Here is a 19,898-nt window from a genome sequence, read left to right as displayed (position 1 = left end):
TAGTCGCCTTGAGGTGCTAAGGGCTAAAAATCTATATGAATGCACTTTTTATAACCAACTAAGACAGAACTGAAAGGTCGATTTGACTCAAAGGCTACGAGAATCCCTCTCCCCCATTGCTGAATTTTGCAACTTAGTATTTTATACTTTAATTGTTTTACTAGAAGGTATTGAGTGTAGATTTACTTTCGTATATTTATTATATTTAACAACGATTCTGCCGAAACAGATTAGAAACTATTTAGACCCTCTATACAGTATGTACTGGCGCTGGCAACAGGCTGAGCGGGAAAGAGTCTATTTTTGTACTGAATGTGGAGTGCGCAGTGTTAAGTTTGCTATGTATGTGTTCTTGAAATTAAGTTAAATATGGAGAGGTTTATAAAATCTGGATATTTTATTTCACATGACTGAATACCTGCGAGACTGAGAAACACTTGACGAGTACCTTCAGCGAAACTGATAAGGTGCATGTTGTTGCTGAGGAAAATATTCATTCGGACAATGTTGATAAGGAAGAAGCTAAGGAAATTGCTAGCACCTCACAACGAAACATTCATGTGAATGACTTATTTTCAGAGGTCCAAAGAAACTGGAGAGATTTTGGATCTACAAAACCACGCATCTAGAGAAGTAATAACTGCCCGTCGCGAGTGCTTAAAACGTATAGTGGCGATTGTGATCCATTTAGTTCGACAGGGATTAGCTTTACGAAGCAAGGATGAAGATGACAACAGTTTAAATAAAGAGAATTTCTAGTAAATATTCAAGTTGTTACGACGTTTTGAACCTTTTATAAAGAATATGCAGCGCCAGGGAATACCACTTATTTGGCCCCAGAAATTCAAAATGAAGATATCTTATGCTGCGGCGAGGAAATCATCAATGTCATTATAAGTGAACTGAATGCCGCTGGAAAGTTCAGTGTTATAGCTGATGAAACACGAGATATTAGTGTTTCTGAACAACTTAGTGTTTGCGTGAGATATGTGAAAAGTTCTAAAACGGTAGAGCACTTTTTGAAATTTGAGAAAAACAATTATCGAAACTTTGGCTTCTATAGGTGTTAATAAGGACTCAAAATGCATTGGGTAAGCTTACGATGAGGCGAGCGTTATGAGAGACCACATAGGTGTTGTGCAAAAGTTATTTCACAAGTCTCATCCCCTCGCACTGTATATCCATTGCTATGTGCACCAGTTAAATTTAATAATATTTAATAATTGTAAAAGTGTGTTCGTTCGAACAAGCAAATACCTTTTTGATTTATTGCAGACTGTACGTAACTATTTCTCTGTGTAAAAGCTTATAGACGATAAAGCAAGCTCAGATAGCGTTAGGTTTGGAGCAATCCAGTATACCTGGCCTTTCAGACATTCGTTGGTCTTCAATACCGGTATTTGTTCACTGAACGCTGTAAAAGAGAATTATGGAGCTATAATCTCTGCATTAGAGGGTAAGAATGCTAAGAAGACTACTGAAGTATTGCGAACAAACTGAAATCATTCGCAACTGTTTCATGCTTGATTGCTTTAGCAAGATTGTGGGAATTATTAGTGGCCTGAATAATTTTCTACAAGGAGAAGATATTATCCTAGCAGACCCCCAGCTATCTATTTGTTCGGTTGTTGGAGCCATAAAAGAACTTAAAACAGAAGAAAATTCATTGTGTCTCTACACTGAAGCATTGGAGTTTGACACACAAAATGGTGTAGAATGTTTTAATCAACCAAAGAGCAGAGAAAAGCGAGATAATAGTATTATGAAAGGTTTTCTGGTTTCCGTTAGTATTCCGAAGAGATACACTATCGGGTAGTATTTCACTATCCAAAAGTACATATTTCAGAATCCTAAGGTACTCACGAAACAACTTGTATAGGAGTTTGGCACCTTACATATAATTTGAAGTACTCACCAACTACCTTGTTGCAGAAGTACCGGAAGATTGTGAAACTTGGATATTTGGATAGGGCACATACTAGTTTCTAAGTGAAGTCTTGACCCGACTACGATAGGTCCCATAGTTTCGGAGCTATGGACCTTTAGTTCTTTTTTTAAATATGTTTTCGAGTGCTTATAACTCCGAAAAGAAGCATTTGTGCACCCAGGTTGGTCTATACTTTTTGTCCTATCTTTGCGTCAGAAATTACCTCCCAAACGTCGGCGTTGTTTTGAAACACCCTATATATATATATATATATATATATATATATATATATATATATATACATATATATATAATTTCATTTGCAAATATGGCCCCCCCAAACTCAGAACTCTGGCTACGTCCCTGATGTATGCTGTAAAACTGGTGTATTCCCGTTCTGCTAAAGGCCCTCCAGCACTTTGTAGAAAATATTTTCAATGATCTTATCTTTAGGCAGAACGGGAATTCCCGTTCTGCCTACTTCCCCTTCTGCCTAATCTATCGAGACGGGGAATTCTTTTCTTTTGAGGGATCTTGAGTGAGGGATCTTTTCTAGGGATTTTTTCATTACTAATTCTAATAGATTCTGTAACAAGAAAAACTATTTCTAGTGCAGTCAAAATAAGGTTTGAGGTAGACATTTAGAATAAAAAGATGGGACCTTCTGGAATTTGTTCGTAATCTCTTCCTCAATAACCTCCAGAAAAACACAAAAATGCAGTTGCAGGTTTTCCGCCATTTTGAATAAATAGTCTGCCATCTTGGATTCCTCATATGCACTTAGTTTATTCCACATAACTTCTAAACTAATTGACGTAGAAGTATCATTCTTTCTTTATTATACTTCTAATATCATAGGCAATGTAACACGTTATTATCATTTTCCTTCTAGTAACCATTGTTGCATAATTTTAGGATGAAATGAAAAATTGTGATCTCTATTACGGGACATATTCTTTTCATTGCCTCATAAAACTCAACAGAGTAGATATACAATGTCCGAGGTGGGCAATGAAGCCTCAAACGTCATCGGCTGCACACAATTTCTGTAGAAACATATGAATGAATCATTTAACATGAAGATAAAGATACTTAGTGATTTCAGACGGCTTTTCATTGCAATTTTTGGAAAGTATCAACAGGTTTGGAAAGTCCGTCTAGTTTAACAAATAGTTCGTAAACAGTGGCGTCGGCAGGGGTTGCACAAGAATCTTGAAAGTAGACTTTCGCACTATCTTTCTGTATTTATATTTATGTGTCAATTCAAATTAGGGTTTCAGAGAAACGTTTTAAAAGAAGACGAAATCTATTGAAATATATTTTACTGATGTTATTATAATGCAAGAAATCCAGTTGCGAGTTTTGAGCTCTTTTGAATAAATAGCCCTAGTTCAGTGCAATTACGACAAAAATCGATTAAACTTAAAGATTTTTTAAATAAAAGATTAAACCTGTTAGAATATGTTCGATGTATTGCTATTATACTAAAACAGTCCCAAAAGTTGTTGGTTTCCCGCCATTTTAAATAAGCAGTACACCATCTTGAAATTTTCCCCAGCACGTAGTTTTTGCATTGTGGCTCCTAAGCCAATAAACGTAAAAGTATCATTATTTCGTTATTGTACTTTAAATATTATTGGTTATATAATAAGTGATCACTTTCTCCGCTTTCGTTACTATAAGTTTAGCATACCTTAAAGCAGGGATGCAAATAACCACTCGGCCGGGGCGAGTGAGCACTCAATATCATAACGAAGGTAAGTAAATGATTACTATTGTGGGATGTGGGCTAGTAACCTTTTCCTTAGGCGACTAAAATTTTGTTGCTTATTTGCATCCCTGCCTTAAAGTTTTATCTATTAGTGCTTGAAAATATAACTTTAGGAAAAATAAAAATGGTGATTTAAACAAAGTATTAATTATTAAAAATGAAGGCAAATATACTTACCGGAATTATTTGACATGGAGTTTGTCTCCGATTTACAGTAAGTACCATCATATCCAGTTTTATGATTTTTACTATTTCACTATACGTACTAGCTTTTATAATAGTATTTAGATTTTTCTACACATCTATTAAACTGCTAAACTTAAAAGTGTTGTAATTATAAATAGGAAAACAATATAAACTGATCACCAGTTGAATTATAGACACCTACCCAATAACGTGTAACACCACCTTTCTTTGATAACGGCGGGTACTCACCGAGGCATGGACTCAACGAGGCGCCTGAAGTGTTGCGGAATCTCAATCTATATCTGCTGCAAAGTCTCTCACAGAGCTTGCAGGGTAGTTTTAAGAGGGTCCACAGCAGAAGGTGTCGTTCCATAGCGTCTCAGATGTGTTAGATCGGATTGAAATCCGATGACCGTGTTGCCAGATCAGAGGAGTGCTCATCAAACCAGTTTGCTGCCATCGTAGAGCGGTGGGTGGGGCGGCGCATTGTCTTGCTGCAAATTGAGGTCACCACCTCGATGTAGCAGCCGAGCAAAGACATGACATGGTCGTCCAGAATATAGCACTGTGTTACACGTGGTAGCGTCACATGTGAGGGACTGTGTTACATGTGTTAGGGGACTCATTTCAATCCAAGTAAACATGCCCCAGATGAGAATACCACCACCACCGGCCTGCACAACTCCCTGCAGTCACGATGGATCCACTTCCTCTTGCGGTTGGCGACGCTCCCTTACCGATTCATCGGCATGTACCAATGTAAAACTGTCCAGGCAACCTTTTTCCACATTTCCACGGTCCAGAGCCAGTGTTCATTTGCCCATGCTAGACGTTGTTTCCTGTGTTGTGCTATTAGAAGGGATACTCGCGTGGGTCGATTGCTTCTGTACCCCATGGCGAGCAGGTGGTTGCGAATTGTGTGGCTGCTGATGCGGCGTTGTTGTCTTGCATTGAACCACTCCGCGATTTGACGCACTGGCCCGTCCCCTCACCGTGGCAGTTTGCCCGTGTGGGTGTGGTTTTACCGGAAGCCAGGTACTCACGATACACTTTGACACAGTTGCCTTTGAATATCAGAGTGCCGCAGCTACTTCCGAAATCGAGCCACCCAGTCGTCTGGCCCCTACGATTTGACCACTGTCAAGTGCGCTCAGGTAAGTTACTTCGTTTTGCCCATCACACACTACATTGACATGGATATCGAGAGAGGAAGTACACAGCAACAGTACCTTCGCGATGCATTTCATTTACATGCACTGGTGGAGCATCTGTAGTGTGCCCTGATGTCTCTAGTTCAACTACTGATCAAGTTACAGTAAAAGCCTTGTGATGATAAATAAACTCAAACAAAAGTTCTAAATATACCAGTGTACTTTGAGACTTACTTTTCTCAATGGCGTTTTGCAGTTGAATGTCCAAAGTTTTCGTTAACTTCCTTCTCAAAGAATTTGGTTTTGGTGATAGCTTCATCATCGCTTCCTTCATCTGCATCTTTGATTAAAGGAGTGCTATTACCACATCCGTGTCCACTACTCTGCCCACAAAATGATGTACAATCTAGGTATCTTCTTTTGCACTCAAAATTGTTTCCGCAGTTCGCCTGGCAATTGCATGCTATAAACTTTAACAAATCTTCTGGAGAAGGTTGTTTAAATGTTGTTACAGGAAGATGGCAATCACCACAAATTCTACAGCGTCATTCAGTTGGAGTCATCTCTTAAATTTTCCGCTGCTGAACAACATAGAACACATGGGGACTATGCTGATTTGCAGCAGCTATTGTTGGAAATAGTACTGCTAAGTTAAAAGTGTCACTAATGCGTTGTTTGGATAGAATCTTTTTGTACATGCAGAATCTTGTACAATACAGATTTTCTTTCTCTGTACATCTATATAATGTTAAGAACTTTTTTTTTTATCTAGCAGCTACCACATCATCAGCAGATGATGTTGGGATGTTGAAAACATCCATTTCTCGACGCAGTTCTTCATTTTCTGCAGTAATTTGTTCGCAGTTTTCTTCCCTTTACTGCGTGGAGCAGAAGTTGCATCACAACCAGTGAAGGCCTGCAGAAACAAAATGCAGTGCACCATATCTCCCAATGCTCTCTGAAGTTTGGTACTGCTGTATATCTTATGTGGTCACTTCGAGCCAGGGTCTCAGCTGTTGCGAGTGCTACCATCAGAACCAAAATATCTGAATCTTCTCCCACTATTACTGACGAGCCAGATTTTGCAACATTTGTTGCAATTAACACAACTAATGTGTCAGCATCTGCAGGTGATTGAAGTACGGTACAACCAGATTTCTAGAGATATTTCGTCAGAAGTGAAATCAATTCGGATTTGTCCTTTGTGTTAGAAAGAAATTCCTGTTAAGTTAAACGAACAACGTGGATATTGTCCTCAAGGATTACGCATATTCATGGTTTCTTTGTTCATGGTTTTATAACTTTTACGCTAGGTGCACCATCATAACAATCATATACAATACATTATTTACCATAGAGTTTTGTGATAAACCTCACATATTGCTCATATAATAGGCCGCAAAAATTATGGAAAACAAGCAACTAGAGTTTTAGTACTGTTTTAGTATAATATCAATACACATATATTCCAACAGGTTTAATCTTTTGTTTAAAAATAGCTTTGATTGATTTTTGCCGCAATTGCACTGGATTAGGGCTATTTATTCAAAAAGGCAGAAAACCAGCAATTGGATTTTTTCTTGTAGGATAACATCAGGAAAACATATTTCAATAGATTTCATCTTCTTTTAAAACGTTTATCTGAAACCCTAATTTGAATTGACACATAAATATAAATACAGAAAGATAGTGCGAAAGTCTACTTTCAAGGTTCTTGTACATCCCCTGCCGACACCACTGTTTACGAACTATTTATCAAACTAGCCGAACTTCCAAACCTGTTGGTACTTACCGAAAATTGCAATGAAAAGCCGTCTGAAATCAAATATATTTTTCTACATGTTAAATGATCCACTCATGTTTCTACAGAAATTGTGCGCAGCCCGATGACGTTTGAAGCTTCATCGTGCACCTCAGACATTGTATAGAGTGACAATATATACACCGTTTTAAAGCTTATGAAATTTTCAACAACTTTTATTCGAGCACTTTTTCCATATTTCTATTCTGTTAAGTTTTATGAATCAATGAAAAGAATATGTCCCGTAATAGAGATCACAATTTTACTTTATCCTAAAATTATGCAACAATGGTTGCAAGGAGGAAAGTGATAATAACTTGTTACATTGCCTATATTATTATAAGTATAATAAAGAAAAAAATATCCTTCTACGTCAATTAGTTTAGAAGTTATGTGGAATAAACTAAGTACATGTGAGAAATCGAAGATGGCAGACTATTTATTCAAAATGGCGGAAAACCCGCAACTAGATTTTTTGGGATTGTCTAGAGGTTATTGAGGAAGAGATTACGAAAAATTCCAGAAGGTCCCATCTTTTTATTCTAAATGTCTAGGTTTGGCCCATTTTTGATGTAATTTGACTGGACTATTCTTCAAGTTTCATCATATATTTTAGATGTTATTCAACTTGTTCTTCTCTGAAAAAATGACTAGATACAGTTCTGTTATTAGCAGCGTTATTCACGTCTACTTTAGTAAAGATGTGATTTTTTAATACTTACAGAGAAATGGAAAATTAATTGACTCAGTTACAAGAAAGCCGTTTGACATTGTAACTGAAACGAACGTAAAATAAACTTATTTCGATCCAGGCCCGTAGCCAGCCTCCAAATTTAGGGGGGGGGGCTAAATGTAAATTAGGGTGGGCACACACAGAGAGAGACACATACATTATACAATATATATATATATATATATATATATATATATATATATATATATATATATATATATATATATATATATATATATATATATAATATCTGTGTCGGTGTGTGATGATGAATAATTTCTTATGCTCTTAAAACTAAAACTACAGCGTGAAGGAATTATTATTAAAAATTTCCCCTATAGCGTTAGTACAACTGTACCTGAAGGCTAGAATACTATGTGTCTCCTTTTCATTTTATTTGTTATGGCAACAAAATATTTCTTCCGTTTTCTCATCTTCAAGGAAATAAAAAAAAAAATGTTAAAAAAATAGTTGGCCGAACGAACCAATCATTAAAATTTCCAAAGAATTAGTACAGGAAATAGTTTTTTTTTAAATTTTTGATGACTGAAAAAATATTTGTGAAATTTGAAAACATCTAGAGAGTAATGAGATTTAATACTATCTTCAAAGAGATTCTACAGAGAAGGTTCTCAGAATCTTAAATTAACATTTTGAAATACATGTGATCTAAACAAATATATGCATATTGGAAAAATGAAATTAACATTTTACCTGTATTATTATTTACATCTCCTTAGATATAAAACTTTACATTTCTTTAAATATCACGCGCTTTATTTTACACTTGTACTTCTAAACATTTTTGATCTTTTTTTTATGGTGATGTTCGAAAGAAATAATAATATGTTTATGGGTTTTTGCTATCTACAAATTTATAAATTTCATAAGATTAAGAAACACAAACACAACACGCATATATACACTCCTTATGTTGGCACACTATAGTAGAAACAAGTTGAACATTTGAACAATCACTAACAACACAATCACAGTATAAGTCTCCTTGTTTTGGATGCTGCCAATCTTAGAACAATTGTGTCCAGATCGAGGTTTCTGGTGATGTCCTTGTTGTAACTCAACAAAACAAGATTGGCACGGTGCAGTTAATGTACAACTCCTTTTGAAAAAATGCCCTAACAAAGAAAGAATTCCTCTCACCTGAAGTAGTTCTATATAAAGGTTGACCGGCTTCAGGGTAGAAATTTAGTAAAGAAAATATTCAAATTTACAAACGTATAATTTCTAATTGCTTTCTTTTTAGTAACTGAAAAAATACTTTTTGCATAACAGCTGTGAGTTCCATTTTATCACAACACATTTCAAATTTTAGACGTCGTGGACCCCGTACCCAAGTCACGCGGACCCCTGGGGTCCGCGGACTCCAGTTTGAGAACCACTGCTCTAGACTATTTGGAACATACTATCAACAATCATTTAGGATGATTGCTACTAAAGTCATGTTTAAGTAAAAATAATCTGTTATGATCTGGTACTCGAGCATTCAAATAAGAAATAACTCCAAAAAAAGTTCCCTGTTCTAGCGCAGTTACCTCCTTCCTCAAAACGAAATTGATAAGAGAAGTAACAGTTCATTAAATTTTCTTTGTATAGTACAATTTATATCAAAGTATACATGAAATTCTTCTTTACATTGTGCAAATAAGAATTCGAGATCAGTTGCTTTCGTAGGTACTAAAATGTTTAAGTTAAGAACTAATTATTTAAACAGTTATACACTTATTTCTATTGAAGATATCTCTTCTTCAAAATGAAACTACATTAACAAATTGTTACTTTTGTGGGCTACCTCGTAGCCTCATGGGTACAGCGCACACCTTCGGCGCGTCTGGTTTCGGGTTCAAACCGTACTGGGAGTCCTCGGATTCAAACCGATAGTGATTTGGATGTTACTTTAAGCTATAGGTCCCGTTTCTTTATAGCCTTCCTGCTGAAGAGAGACGCTAAACTCCCCGACGCACCCTGTTTTAAGTCAAAGGTGAAATTTCAAATTTATAAAGCATTATACATATTATCATCTAATAAGGTTCAATTTTTAATTGAACATTCTGTTTTTCCTATAAGTGCAACTACTACCTCCGTTTAGTCCGCTGCATTTTTTTGTTTACATACCAGAAGATTGCAAGGTATTCATTTACAAAATAGTAACTTTGTATGATTAGGCTTACGTCTAATGATCTGCTTGAACATTTGATTCTGGCACCAAAAATTGGCAACAATTATTAAATTATTTTAATATAAGTATCTAATTATTCACCCCCGGTAAAGATTAAGTGAATCGCACTTATCTTTAGTTTAACAAATAGTCAAGTTGCTGCTACACTACAATTCTCATTCTTCAAGTGAACTTCGGTGCATCTTCAGAAACCAGCATCGACCAACTTTCAATTACAACCATGTTCAACTCACAACACAACAAGAGTAAATACAATTCAGAAAATGAAATTTTTCTTACTCCGTTATCACGTGCCATAAAACGTAGTCAAAATCCCCCATCCCTCTCTCTCTCCATGATTAATATACACAAAACGAACCCATACACCTGTGTGATTATTAGAGCAAAGCAGTTGCGACCCCCTGTTGAGGGATGCTGTTTTTTCAATCTCTCGCATATTAACGGAAAGCCAATGACTCACAGGAAAAAGATGTTTTCAGTTGCAAATTCCAAAAAGAACAGGAAGAAGTAAACTCTTCGTCCGCAGATTAAGGTAAAAGTATGTTGTTTCATGTTTGCCGATAGAATAACCATAAATTATTTTTCTCCTACAGCGAAGGTCGTTTGCACATGGAGCATTATATATATATATATATATATATCTACAGACTCACGCTCAAATAAATATTAGCAATTCAAAGAAGCGTAGTGCATAAATAGGTCAATACTTTAAATGAGGAAAATAAAAGTAAATTTTAATTTAGCACTCTAAAGTACATTTGGAAATACAATTTCTTCCAACATTTCAGTCAGTGTTCGAATTAAATTTTCGAACGAGAGCGGGATGCTTATGTATTGGTGCTGCAAATGTAGAAGGCGAAAATTTATGTTACTTTTGTGATACGAGCCGGACATAAATTTTTACCGAAGGGGAATTTTCCCGGCATCCCCCGTTAATTCGAACTATGATTTTAGTTAGGGGGCTGCAAAAAATTTAAGGGGGGCTGAGCCCGCCCTAGCCCCCCGTGACTACGGGCCTGTTTCGATCTAATATCAAGTCATTTCACAACATTTTTTTTTTTCAATTTTTCAGTGGTCCATCTCCACCATCCCAAGGCTCGCAGTACGTTAAAGGTGCTACAGTTCATATCCTTAACATGTGTTTGGTCATATGTTAAATAAACAACGCAAGAGGATGCATAATTCGGTCCGTTTTCTTTTTCTAAAAAGATACTTTGTCTTCTACATTCAAAGATCTATTTCCGGCATCACCTCTATAAATGATCAGGTGCTTTGTCCTCTATACATGATTCTACTACATGCAACATGTCGTTCTTATATTGTCAAAAAAAGAAAATGGGGCCGCGATGGCTAAGTGTTAGAGCTTTCACCTCTGGTGCATGGTGTCCATGGTTCGATCTCAGCTCGAGCTAGGTGAGCTTTGTGGTGGACAAATACCGTGTGCGTGGGTTTTCTGGGTGTTCTACCGTTCCCTCCCACTTTCCACTATTTCGTTCATTTCTCATCATCACCGTATCCTTTTGCCTAGCCGGCATTTCCATGGGACGTAAAACTTGAAGATTTCATTTCATTTCATTTATATCGCCAATGTAAATACTAACAATATTAAATATCACATATCGTTAATATAGTCAATGCAACTTAAATAAAGATCTCATCATCACTGTTCTAAATGTAAACAGTAAGCAACCACATCTATAAGCCACCAAGCCTATTACACGTGATTCCAGCCTTCTTCTGAATGATTTGATTTTCTGTTCAAGTCGCCTATATGTAAGCTTCGGTTCCTTCGGCTTCTTTCCTACCTCCAACATTAACATAGAAACTTCATGTTCTGAACGCTGATTTGCTACTGGTGAACCCAGTAGGCAATCACCTTCAAAAGTTGCAAACTGAAAAAAATCTTACAAATCTCTTTCCCTTCCCGATTATCTAACCTTTTGATTTGATTGAAAGTCTACAAAAATATACAAGTACTTCAATATGGCTTGATGTTCTGGGGAAATGCACCTAAAAGTATTGCTATCTTTAGGCTACAGAAGAAAGTAGTAAGAATACTTGCAGGAGTAAAATGGAACTCTTCTTGCAGAAATATTTTTAAGGAACTTGGAATAATGACTCTTCCCTCAATGTATTTGTTCGAAATATTAATGTATTTGAAAAAACATAGTAGTGAATTTATTGTTAACAAAGACATTCACAACTATAACACAAGAAGTAAAGACGACATTCACTTGCATGCACATAGGACAAATATATACAATAAATCAGTTACGCACAAAGGTACTCTATTATACAATCTACTTCCATCATATATAAAAAATCAGGTCTCTGTCAATAGCTTTAGATCCAAACTTAAAAGGTACTTGATAGAACATTGCTTTTACTCGGTTGAAGAATATGTAGAAAATTATTCGTATACGTAAAATTAAATGTATAGTAACTAAATTAGTGAAACCATAAGAATCTATATGTAATAATAGTATGTATGTTTATGTATACGGTTATACATATAAATGACATGTCCAATTTCGTTGTATGACGATGAACGGATGCAATAAATTATGATTATGATTATGATTATGATATTGATATTTTGTATTGCTGCTATATACAGAATACAAATCAGCTGATAATGTGATGCCGTAAAGGGAGGGGACTAAGACTTTCTTAAGGGCCGCCTTATGGATCCTCTTACATTGTTTGCTTAAATATGACCAAACATACCTTGAGCATATAAACTGTAGTATATTTTAAATACTGCGAGCCTTACCATGCTGGAAATAAGTTAGTGGAAATCCGAATAAATTTTTGGATGTTAAATGACTTATTAGACCAAGGTAAATTATTGTTGTGTTCGTTTCAGTTACAATGTCAAATCGTTTTCTTGCAAAGAGTCAATTTTCCATTTCCTTGCAGGTATTTAAAGAAAAATCACACTCATATTTTGTAAAGTAGATGCAAATAACACTGCTAATAAGAGAAGTGTATCTTTGTCATGTTTTCGAGACGAATGAGTGGAATAACATCTAAATTTATGACGAAATTAGAAGATATAGCTATTCTTCTTACATAATCTGTTAGAATTCCTAAACAAATTATTACGAACGCAGGAAAACATCTAAGAGGACAAAACCAAGGAAAATTCTGACAGAACGGACACCATTCAAGGAACAGAATCATATATGCAACCTAATAAAAGGATTAGTAATTTTTCCTCAACTTTCATGCATGTAAAATGTTTTGCAATTCTTCACTTTAGTGAAATAACATTTTTTTAAATACTGAATACCCAATAAAACACGTAACACTGTTTTAGTAAGTAGCTATATATTTCATATTTTGATCTTTACTAAAAAAAAAAAAAAAAAAAAAAAGTTGATCAATATTTCAGAATTAAAATAAGTAAATATTTATACAATACTCAAAAAACTGCTATGTGCTACTTAGCGTAAGCATGAAAGTCTTCCAAAATTCAAATAACATCACAGTTGCTTTTTGTAATGAAAATGAACGGTCGTACAGTAATATCTTGAACGTATTTCAAATGTAATATATGTATAATAAATAGAAGTACCCAGTACTTTTCATATGGGTGTGTGTGAAAGTAACTAAAGCCAATCTACCCTTTTATTATATCGTTTTTTTTTTAGGTTTTTATTATTTTAAAAAAAATATTTCAGCAAATTAAAAAATTACAGATAACATTCTAGAATATATGACAGTTGAAGGGAAAAATAATCATACAGGGTGTGCACTGGTACATTCAATATATACTCCTATGATTGTGTTCCTTGTATTTTTTTCCCCATCTCGTCAGAATTTTCCTTGGATTTTGACCGCTTTGACTTTGTCTCCGCTTTCATTATTACAGCCATTATATAAATGAGTTCCAATCTGCATAAAAAGAGTTAAGAGTCAAGCATTTCGGTGCCGCAAATACCTAAGAGATCCCTCCCCGCATAAAATTTCTTCTCTTCAAAGATTAGGCAGAACGGGAAGTAGACAGAACGGGAATTCCAGTTCTGCCTAAAGATAAGATCATTCAAAATATTTTCTACAAAGTGCTGGAGGGCCTTTATGCAGAACAGGAATGAATCGTAAAATTTCCACTGTACATAGTTTTATCATTTTTATTAAAAGTTGTCAATAAACTTTTCGATTAAGGCTTAACTCCTCTCACAATCTTGGCTAATTATTCTTCACGTTACCTTGCTGTGTTTCTTAATTTGACGACTGGACGTCAGATTTGGTAGCCGTTCTTGTTTGCCAATCAGGACTCAGTAGTTCGAATCCAGTGACCGATCCTCCTGACTAAATCTTGTGCAGTGTTTTAAGTTCTTCCACGTAAATATAACTGTAAGTATGATTCCTGGGTGGATTCCTTTCATTATAGTGTTAATGTAATGATCGTTGTAAATTCACCATGGCAAATTGTAATTCCTCTCCTCTGTCCAATTGCTTTTTTTCTTATCACAGTCTGTTTATTTGTACGTCAGGGAATCCTAACTACCTTTCGACGATAAAGCTGTACTAATATCTGTGCTCATATATTAATCACTTGATATACTCAAATCAGATTCTCAAAAGTTATGAGTAAATATGGGTTTGTTTCCTAGCAACTATCGGTCAGTTTATACAGGTGAGTACGGACACAGTGGAAATACCTGAGAGAAATGAAACATAATCGGGCTGACACGGTGTTGGATCATCTTTTGCTTTCAGAACTGCTTTCATGCCACTCGCAATGGAGTCAAAGTAGTCGTAAAAGGTAGCGCGTAGAATATTACACCGTTCTGATTGTAATGTATTAATCATTTCCGTAAGAAAAGAGGGAGGCTGAAATCAGATTTGGATTTCCAAAACACGTCACAGCTGTTCATGTTATGCTTCACGTTATGCTCAGGTTCGAGGATTGGGTGTTCAACTCGTCCTGATATTCTTCAAACGACGCTGGAACAACTCAACCTATGTAAATGGAAGCATTATCATACTAGAATTTCGCGTCATCACCCGGAAAGAGCTGGAGGCTAGGATGTACATGGTTTCCTAAAATGTTGACATATAGAAAATGAAATCTTTAAGTTTTACGTCCCATGAGTAGGCTAAAGGAGATGTGATAATGACAAATGAATGAAATGGTGGAATGTATAATGTGGGAGGAAACGGTAGAACCCCGAGAAAACCTATACGCATGGAGTTTGTCCACCACAAGGTTCACTTAGCGCGAATCGAAAACCCCATGCACCAAAGATGAAGGCTCTACCAGTGAGCCACCGCGGCCCCAAATGTCGACATAGACACGAGCAGTGTCGCAACTGGTAAGCATAGCATAGGACCCACTGAAAATAGGTATATTGTTGCCCACAACATCACAGTTGTGTGAAGACACTGCATATAATACGTTTCTTTGGGCATCCGACACATATAAACGTGGTTCGTGCTTTGAAACAAGATGGACGATAACTCATCTGACCATATCATGCATTTGCACTCATCTGTAGTTTCGCCCACCCAACCCGACCCCGTATATTTATGTCATGCAACTCATCACATACTGTGATTGTGGTTACTGCCTGTGAGAAATGCTGCTTGAAATCTTCTACCACTTGCACTGCAATCGCATGACGGTTCAGAGTGACAATCCGCAGTATTTGAGACACACCAAAGTAACTTCATAGTTTAGTCACGTTCAGACCACAATATTGTGCGCCAACAGTTTATTCTCCTTACAAATCAGAGATTCGCCATTTTCGCACTATCACGGTTTCCCTAATTCACTGCATATTGTAGTCATACTTTTCCTCAAGTACTGCGGCGTTTGCTCTAACACACTACCAACAACGGTCCGCTTCTGCTGTCGCCATTTGAGAGCTGAAAACCTTGACATCTGATGTCTCACTATGATTTTCCAGGTATTACTATTATTTTGATAATGGTATGCACACTCATGTCCAAAATTATTGTCGTATGTCTATAAATATGTTGTTCAAGGAATATAATTTGATAACGAATTCGATCGGTATTTGTTATAATGTTAGTATGTGTATAATCGCCAAGGACATGTATGTGGCAAATTTCATGTCAAAAGAGCAGTAAATAAGAACAAGAAAATGAAAATAAAACTTTCTTGTCCATTTAGCAACATTTTGTTTTACTCATTCTAATTATCGCATTTATATTTCTTTTTCTGTGAAATTTACCATAAATATACATATCCCGATTATACACATAGTATCAGTACTAACAGTACCAACCAAAGTCATTATGAAATTATATTCTTACCAGAAACCAGTTATAGATATGCGACAATCATTTTGAACATGAGTGTACATTCCCGTAATGTTCATCGCGGATTTGTTATTTTGAAGTGTATAGAAAGTCCTTTCCGTCGGGCATAGTTGTATACGATTTACAGGTGACATGGCGCTTGTTGTGGAATTTGAAAAAAAAAATAAAATCAAGATGATGTTAGAAAAGTTGAGGAAGTGGCCGGTATCAAGTATAGAAGTAGGAGAGGGAAAATACAACAAAGAGGATAGATGACTAGTTTTCAATACCTGGATAGTATTATTAGCGATTATATGAAGTGAGAACATGAAATAAAAGCAAAGATAGGAATGGCGAAAGAAGCCTTTACGAGGAAGAAAAATCTAGTTTGTGGGACCTTGGGTAAAGAGTTGAGAAAAAGACTCATAAAATGATTTGAGTGCAGTATTGTACTATATGGGTCAGAAACATGTACATTATGCAAAACTGAAGGAAAAAGGTAGTTCTCGAAATGGAGCTGCAGAGACTGGCTTAGAGAATTAACTGGGTAGAACGGAAAACGAACGAGAGGTATTAGAGATGGTGAGAAAGAAATCAACAATTTCAGAAGCTACTGAAAGGAGGAAGTGAAACTGGTTGGGGTCATTGGTTAAGAAGGAACTGTATCATGAGGGACGTGCTAGAGAGTATGGTAGTAGGAAAGAGAGGGAGGGGGTAAAGGAGACTACAATTAATGGATGGTATCAAAACTGAAAAATCGTAGGTGAAGACGAAGAGCTTCGCGGAATACCGTGGAGTTGCAGCAAATGACCTGTCGATAATGGCAGAATACCTATGACGATGATGATTACATCAGGAATGGAACTCAAAACTCTATGCACCAAAGTCTCACTCACTAGTCACTTGACCAAAAAGAGAGACAAATAAATTTGCAGTAGTGGTGGGGAAAGTGTTTTCCCTGTACCATTGTTATCAAATGGTTTGTCTGCTGCTTGATACTTTTCTCCGAGAACCAAAAGCAGAGAAGTGATCACTGGTTGTACAATTCTCAGTGCTAACTAACTAACTGTATGACTTATAGAACCCGGAGGTTCAATGCTGCTTTCACGAAAGCTCTCCACTGACTTCTGTCCATACCCAACTTGATCCATTTTCTACTTTGTATATTCTCAGTACTAGTTTATCTAATTATTTTTACTGTGCTACATTTCAAAATACCACGAATATTGAAACAAGTATCATTTTTCTTAAATTAGTCTTCAGCTTCCTCATGGCAATGTAGCTCTCACAACGCAACCTTGACACGGAGACGGCTTTGATTACCGACGGTTGCTCATGTAGTTCGCATCCGACCTTTGCGGTAGATCCACATCTCATATTGATTGATTGATGTTTAGTTTAGCGTCCCTTTCAGCAGCGAGGCTATATGAGACGTGGACCTACTGATTAACGTGGAATCCGAAAAACATGAGCTCCCGCCGGGAACATCTCATATAGCATAGGGACGATATAGTCAAGCCGCACCAAACAATCCAAATGGATATTGTAGCTTGTTGAGGTTTATCATCCCTTTTCAAAGACGTTGACTTAGTTCAAGGACGAATCCGAACCACAAAATACGTTCAAATTTTTAATGATCTCCCAAGAGAATCGAATCCGGGACCACGTACACCAAAGACGCATGGGACAGCCAATAAACCAGACCAAAAGCCTCTTACAATTAGTGTTGTGTTATCACTTAGCTAAGTAATACTACTTCCTATGTGTCTGTAAAGGTTTCCTTCTGTGGATTTCTTAATTTAAGAAATTTAAGAAATACTCCTTGAATCAAATTACACTTGCATCAAGGGTGAATTTTGGGCATTTGGTCTTTAATTATATTTCCTGAATTTGGCACACCTGGAGACTTTGCCCCCTGACCCTTACATTTACTCGGTCTACGGCCTTGCACCTCTTAAATCCACAATTCTACCAAATTTCAAGTATTTTTCCTATTTCAACTATCTAAAAGATAAGATTTTCTATCCCAAGAAAACGCCTATTTAAATAATAAAAGAATTTCTTCATGTCCCCTTTAGACCCCTTAAAAAAATATTCACTTTTGGCAATCTTCCTGTAGATTAGTAGTGGGAGGCTACAATCATGTGAAATTTCATCATTCTAATCCTTCCCTAAGTGCCTAAACATTTTGGGGTGTAGAAGACACCCATATAAATGAAATGGGAAAGATTTTTCAGTTCCCCATAAAACCACTCTACAGTTGGAAATTTTTATATTAACTTATTTACTTAGTTAGTACTAATGAAAACGTACAATCGTACCGAATTTCAAGTTTTTATTCCAATTCCAAGTACCTAAAACATGAGATTGTAAGTCCAAAAAACACCCATTTAAATAAGATGGGGAAATTCTTCACCAATCCTTTACCCCCCTAAAAATTAAAAATATTCACTTTTGGCAATTTTCCTGTCGGTTAGTCTTGGAAAGCTAAAATCATGCTAAATTTCAACCCTCCATGGCAACCGGAAGTACCCTTTTAATTTATATCATTTTATGTGGATTTATGTATTGTTAAGGGAGCTGAATGTAACTATGAGTTAAGTTTTTCTGCATTAGGAATAACTTCTCAGTAATTTCCAGTAATTTCAATAATTGTAGTGTAAATTGAACATATGGATAACATAAATGAACAAGGAATTTATAATGGTAAATTCGAATCTGAAATAAGAATTATGCTTTAATTCCAGTAACTCCAGCAATTATAATTTAAACATATGGATAATATGAATCATCATTATTTGCAAAAACAGCAGATTTGTGAAAAGAGTTGGTAACATTACTTTTGGATTTCAGGACTCTTTCTTACGTGTTGACTCAACTATTCAGATAGGATATATCGGACAAACACCAGGAAAGATTTCATAAATATACTGCTATCATGGAGAACCTGTATAAAGGAAAAAAATAATATACATAATGTTAGCAGAATATTGCTGGACTTTAATTTGGGAGAAGGAGAAAACTCAAGAGGAAATAAGACATTCTGTTCGAAAGTGAAATGAAATGAAATATTCAGTTTAATGTTCCACGATTGTGCCTGTTAGGCTAAGGGAGATGTTGATAAACGTAAATGAATGATAATGGAAGAATTGGTAGAATGTGAAAGTGGGAGGAAACGGGAGTAGATTGAGAAAATCCACAAATACGATGTTGTCCACTATAAACATAGTTTGCCGGGGATTGAACCAGGGACTCTACGTACCAAAAGTAAGCTCTCTATCACTGAGCCACAGTGACCTCCTAATTCTAAAACATTGTTAGCGGAGAAGTGTGTCCAAAGATGACGAAGTATACCAATCGATAGATATTATTCAACTGAATAAACTGTAACTCAGTGTAAACTATGTCTGACTCCGAAATTCTCATTTCAGATTTCAATTTACCGGTGCGAAATCCTTTAGAATTACTGGTTTCCATCGCAAAAAAAAAAAAAAAAAAAAAAACACTTTATAACACAGTGTTACAGCAGCTGCTGGATATTTCTGGCTGTATATTTTTTTTTAAAAAAATAATTGTACCTGCATCTCCTTAAAAAAATCAGTTGAGAATGCTCCAATAGCATTGTCAGAACGAACTTAAAAAGAATGGAGACATGGAGCTGGAAGGGTAACTGTGATTCTTCATACATGTAAAAGTAAATATTTCATACACACACTTTGTTTCTCGCCCGAATGGAGGGCTCAAAACTGAAAACACTGCAAATAACAGATAGACACACATACATACGGAATTCAGTAACGAAATGTTTAAGTTCGTTGAAAATATTCCCACAACGGTATGTAGACAACTTTGTTTTCTTGTT

General features: G+C 36.0%; 1 protein-coding gene across 1 annotated transcript in view; it reads left to right on the top strand.

The window, feature by feature from the left end:
* The first annotated feature begins 564 nt into the window (after positions 1 to 564).
* LOC145674253 (uncharacterized) overlaps positions 565 to 19,898 on the top strand; it is a 39,683-nt gene continuing 20,349 nt past the window's right edge. The window contains exon 1 of the mRNA XM_081744087.1: positions 565 to 758. Coding sequence (XP_081600213.1) covers positions 565 to 758 — 194 coding nt within the window. The remainder of the gene's footprint in view (positions 759 to 19,898) is intronic.

Source organism: Thermobia domestica, chromosome 17, assembly GCF_964235325.1.
Source record: "Thermobia domestica chromosome 17, izTheDome1.hap1.1, whole genome shotgun sequence".
Lineage (NCBI taxonomy): Eukaryota > Metazoa > Arthropoda > Insecta > Zygentoma > Lepismatidae > Thermobia > Thermobia domestica.
Note: the sequence above shows the minus strand (reverse complement) of the source record. Positions and strands in the feature narration are given on the sequence as shown.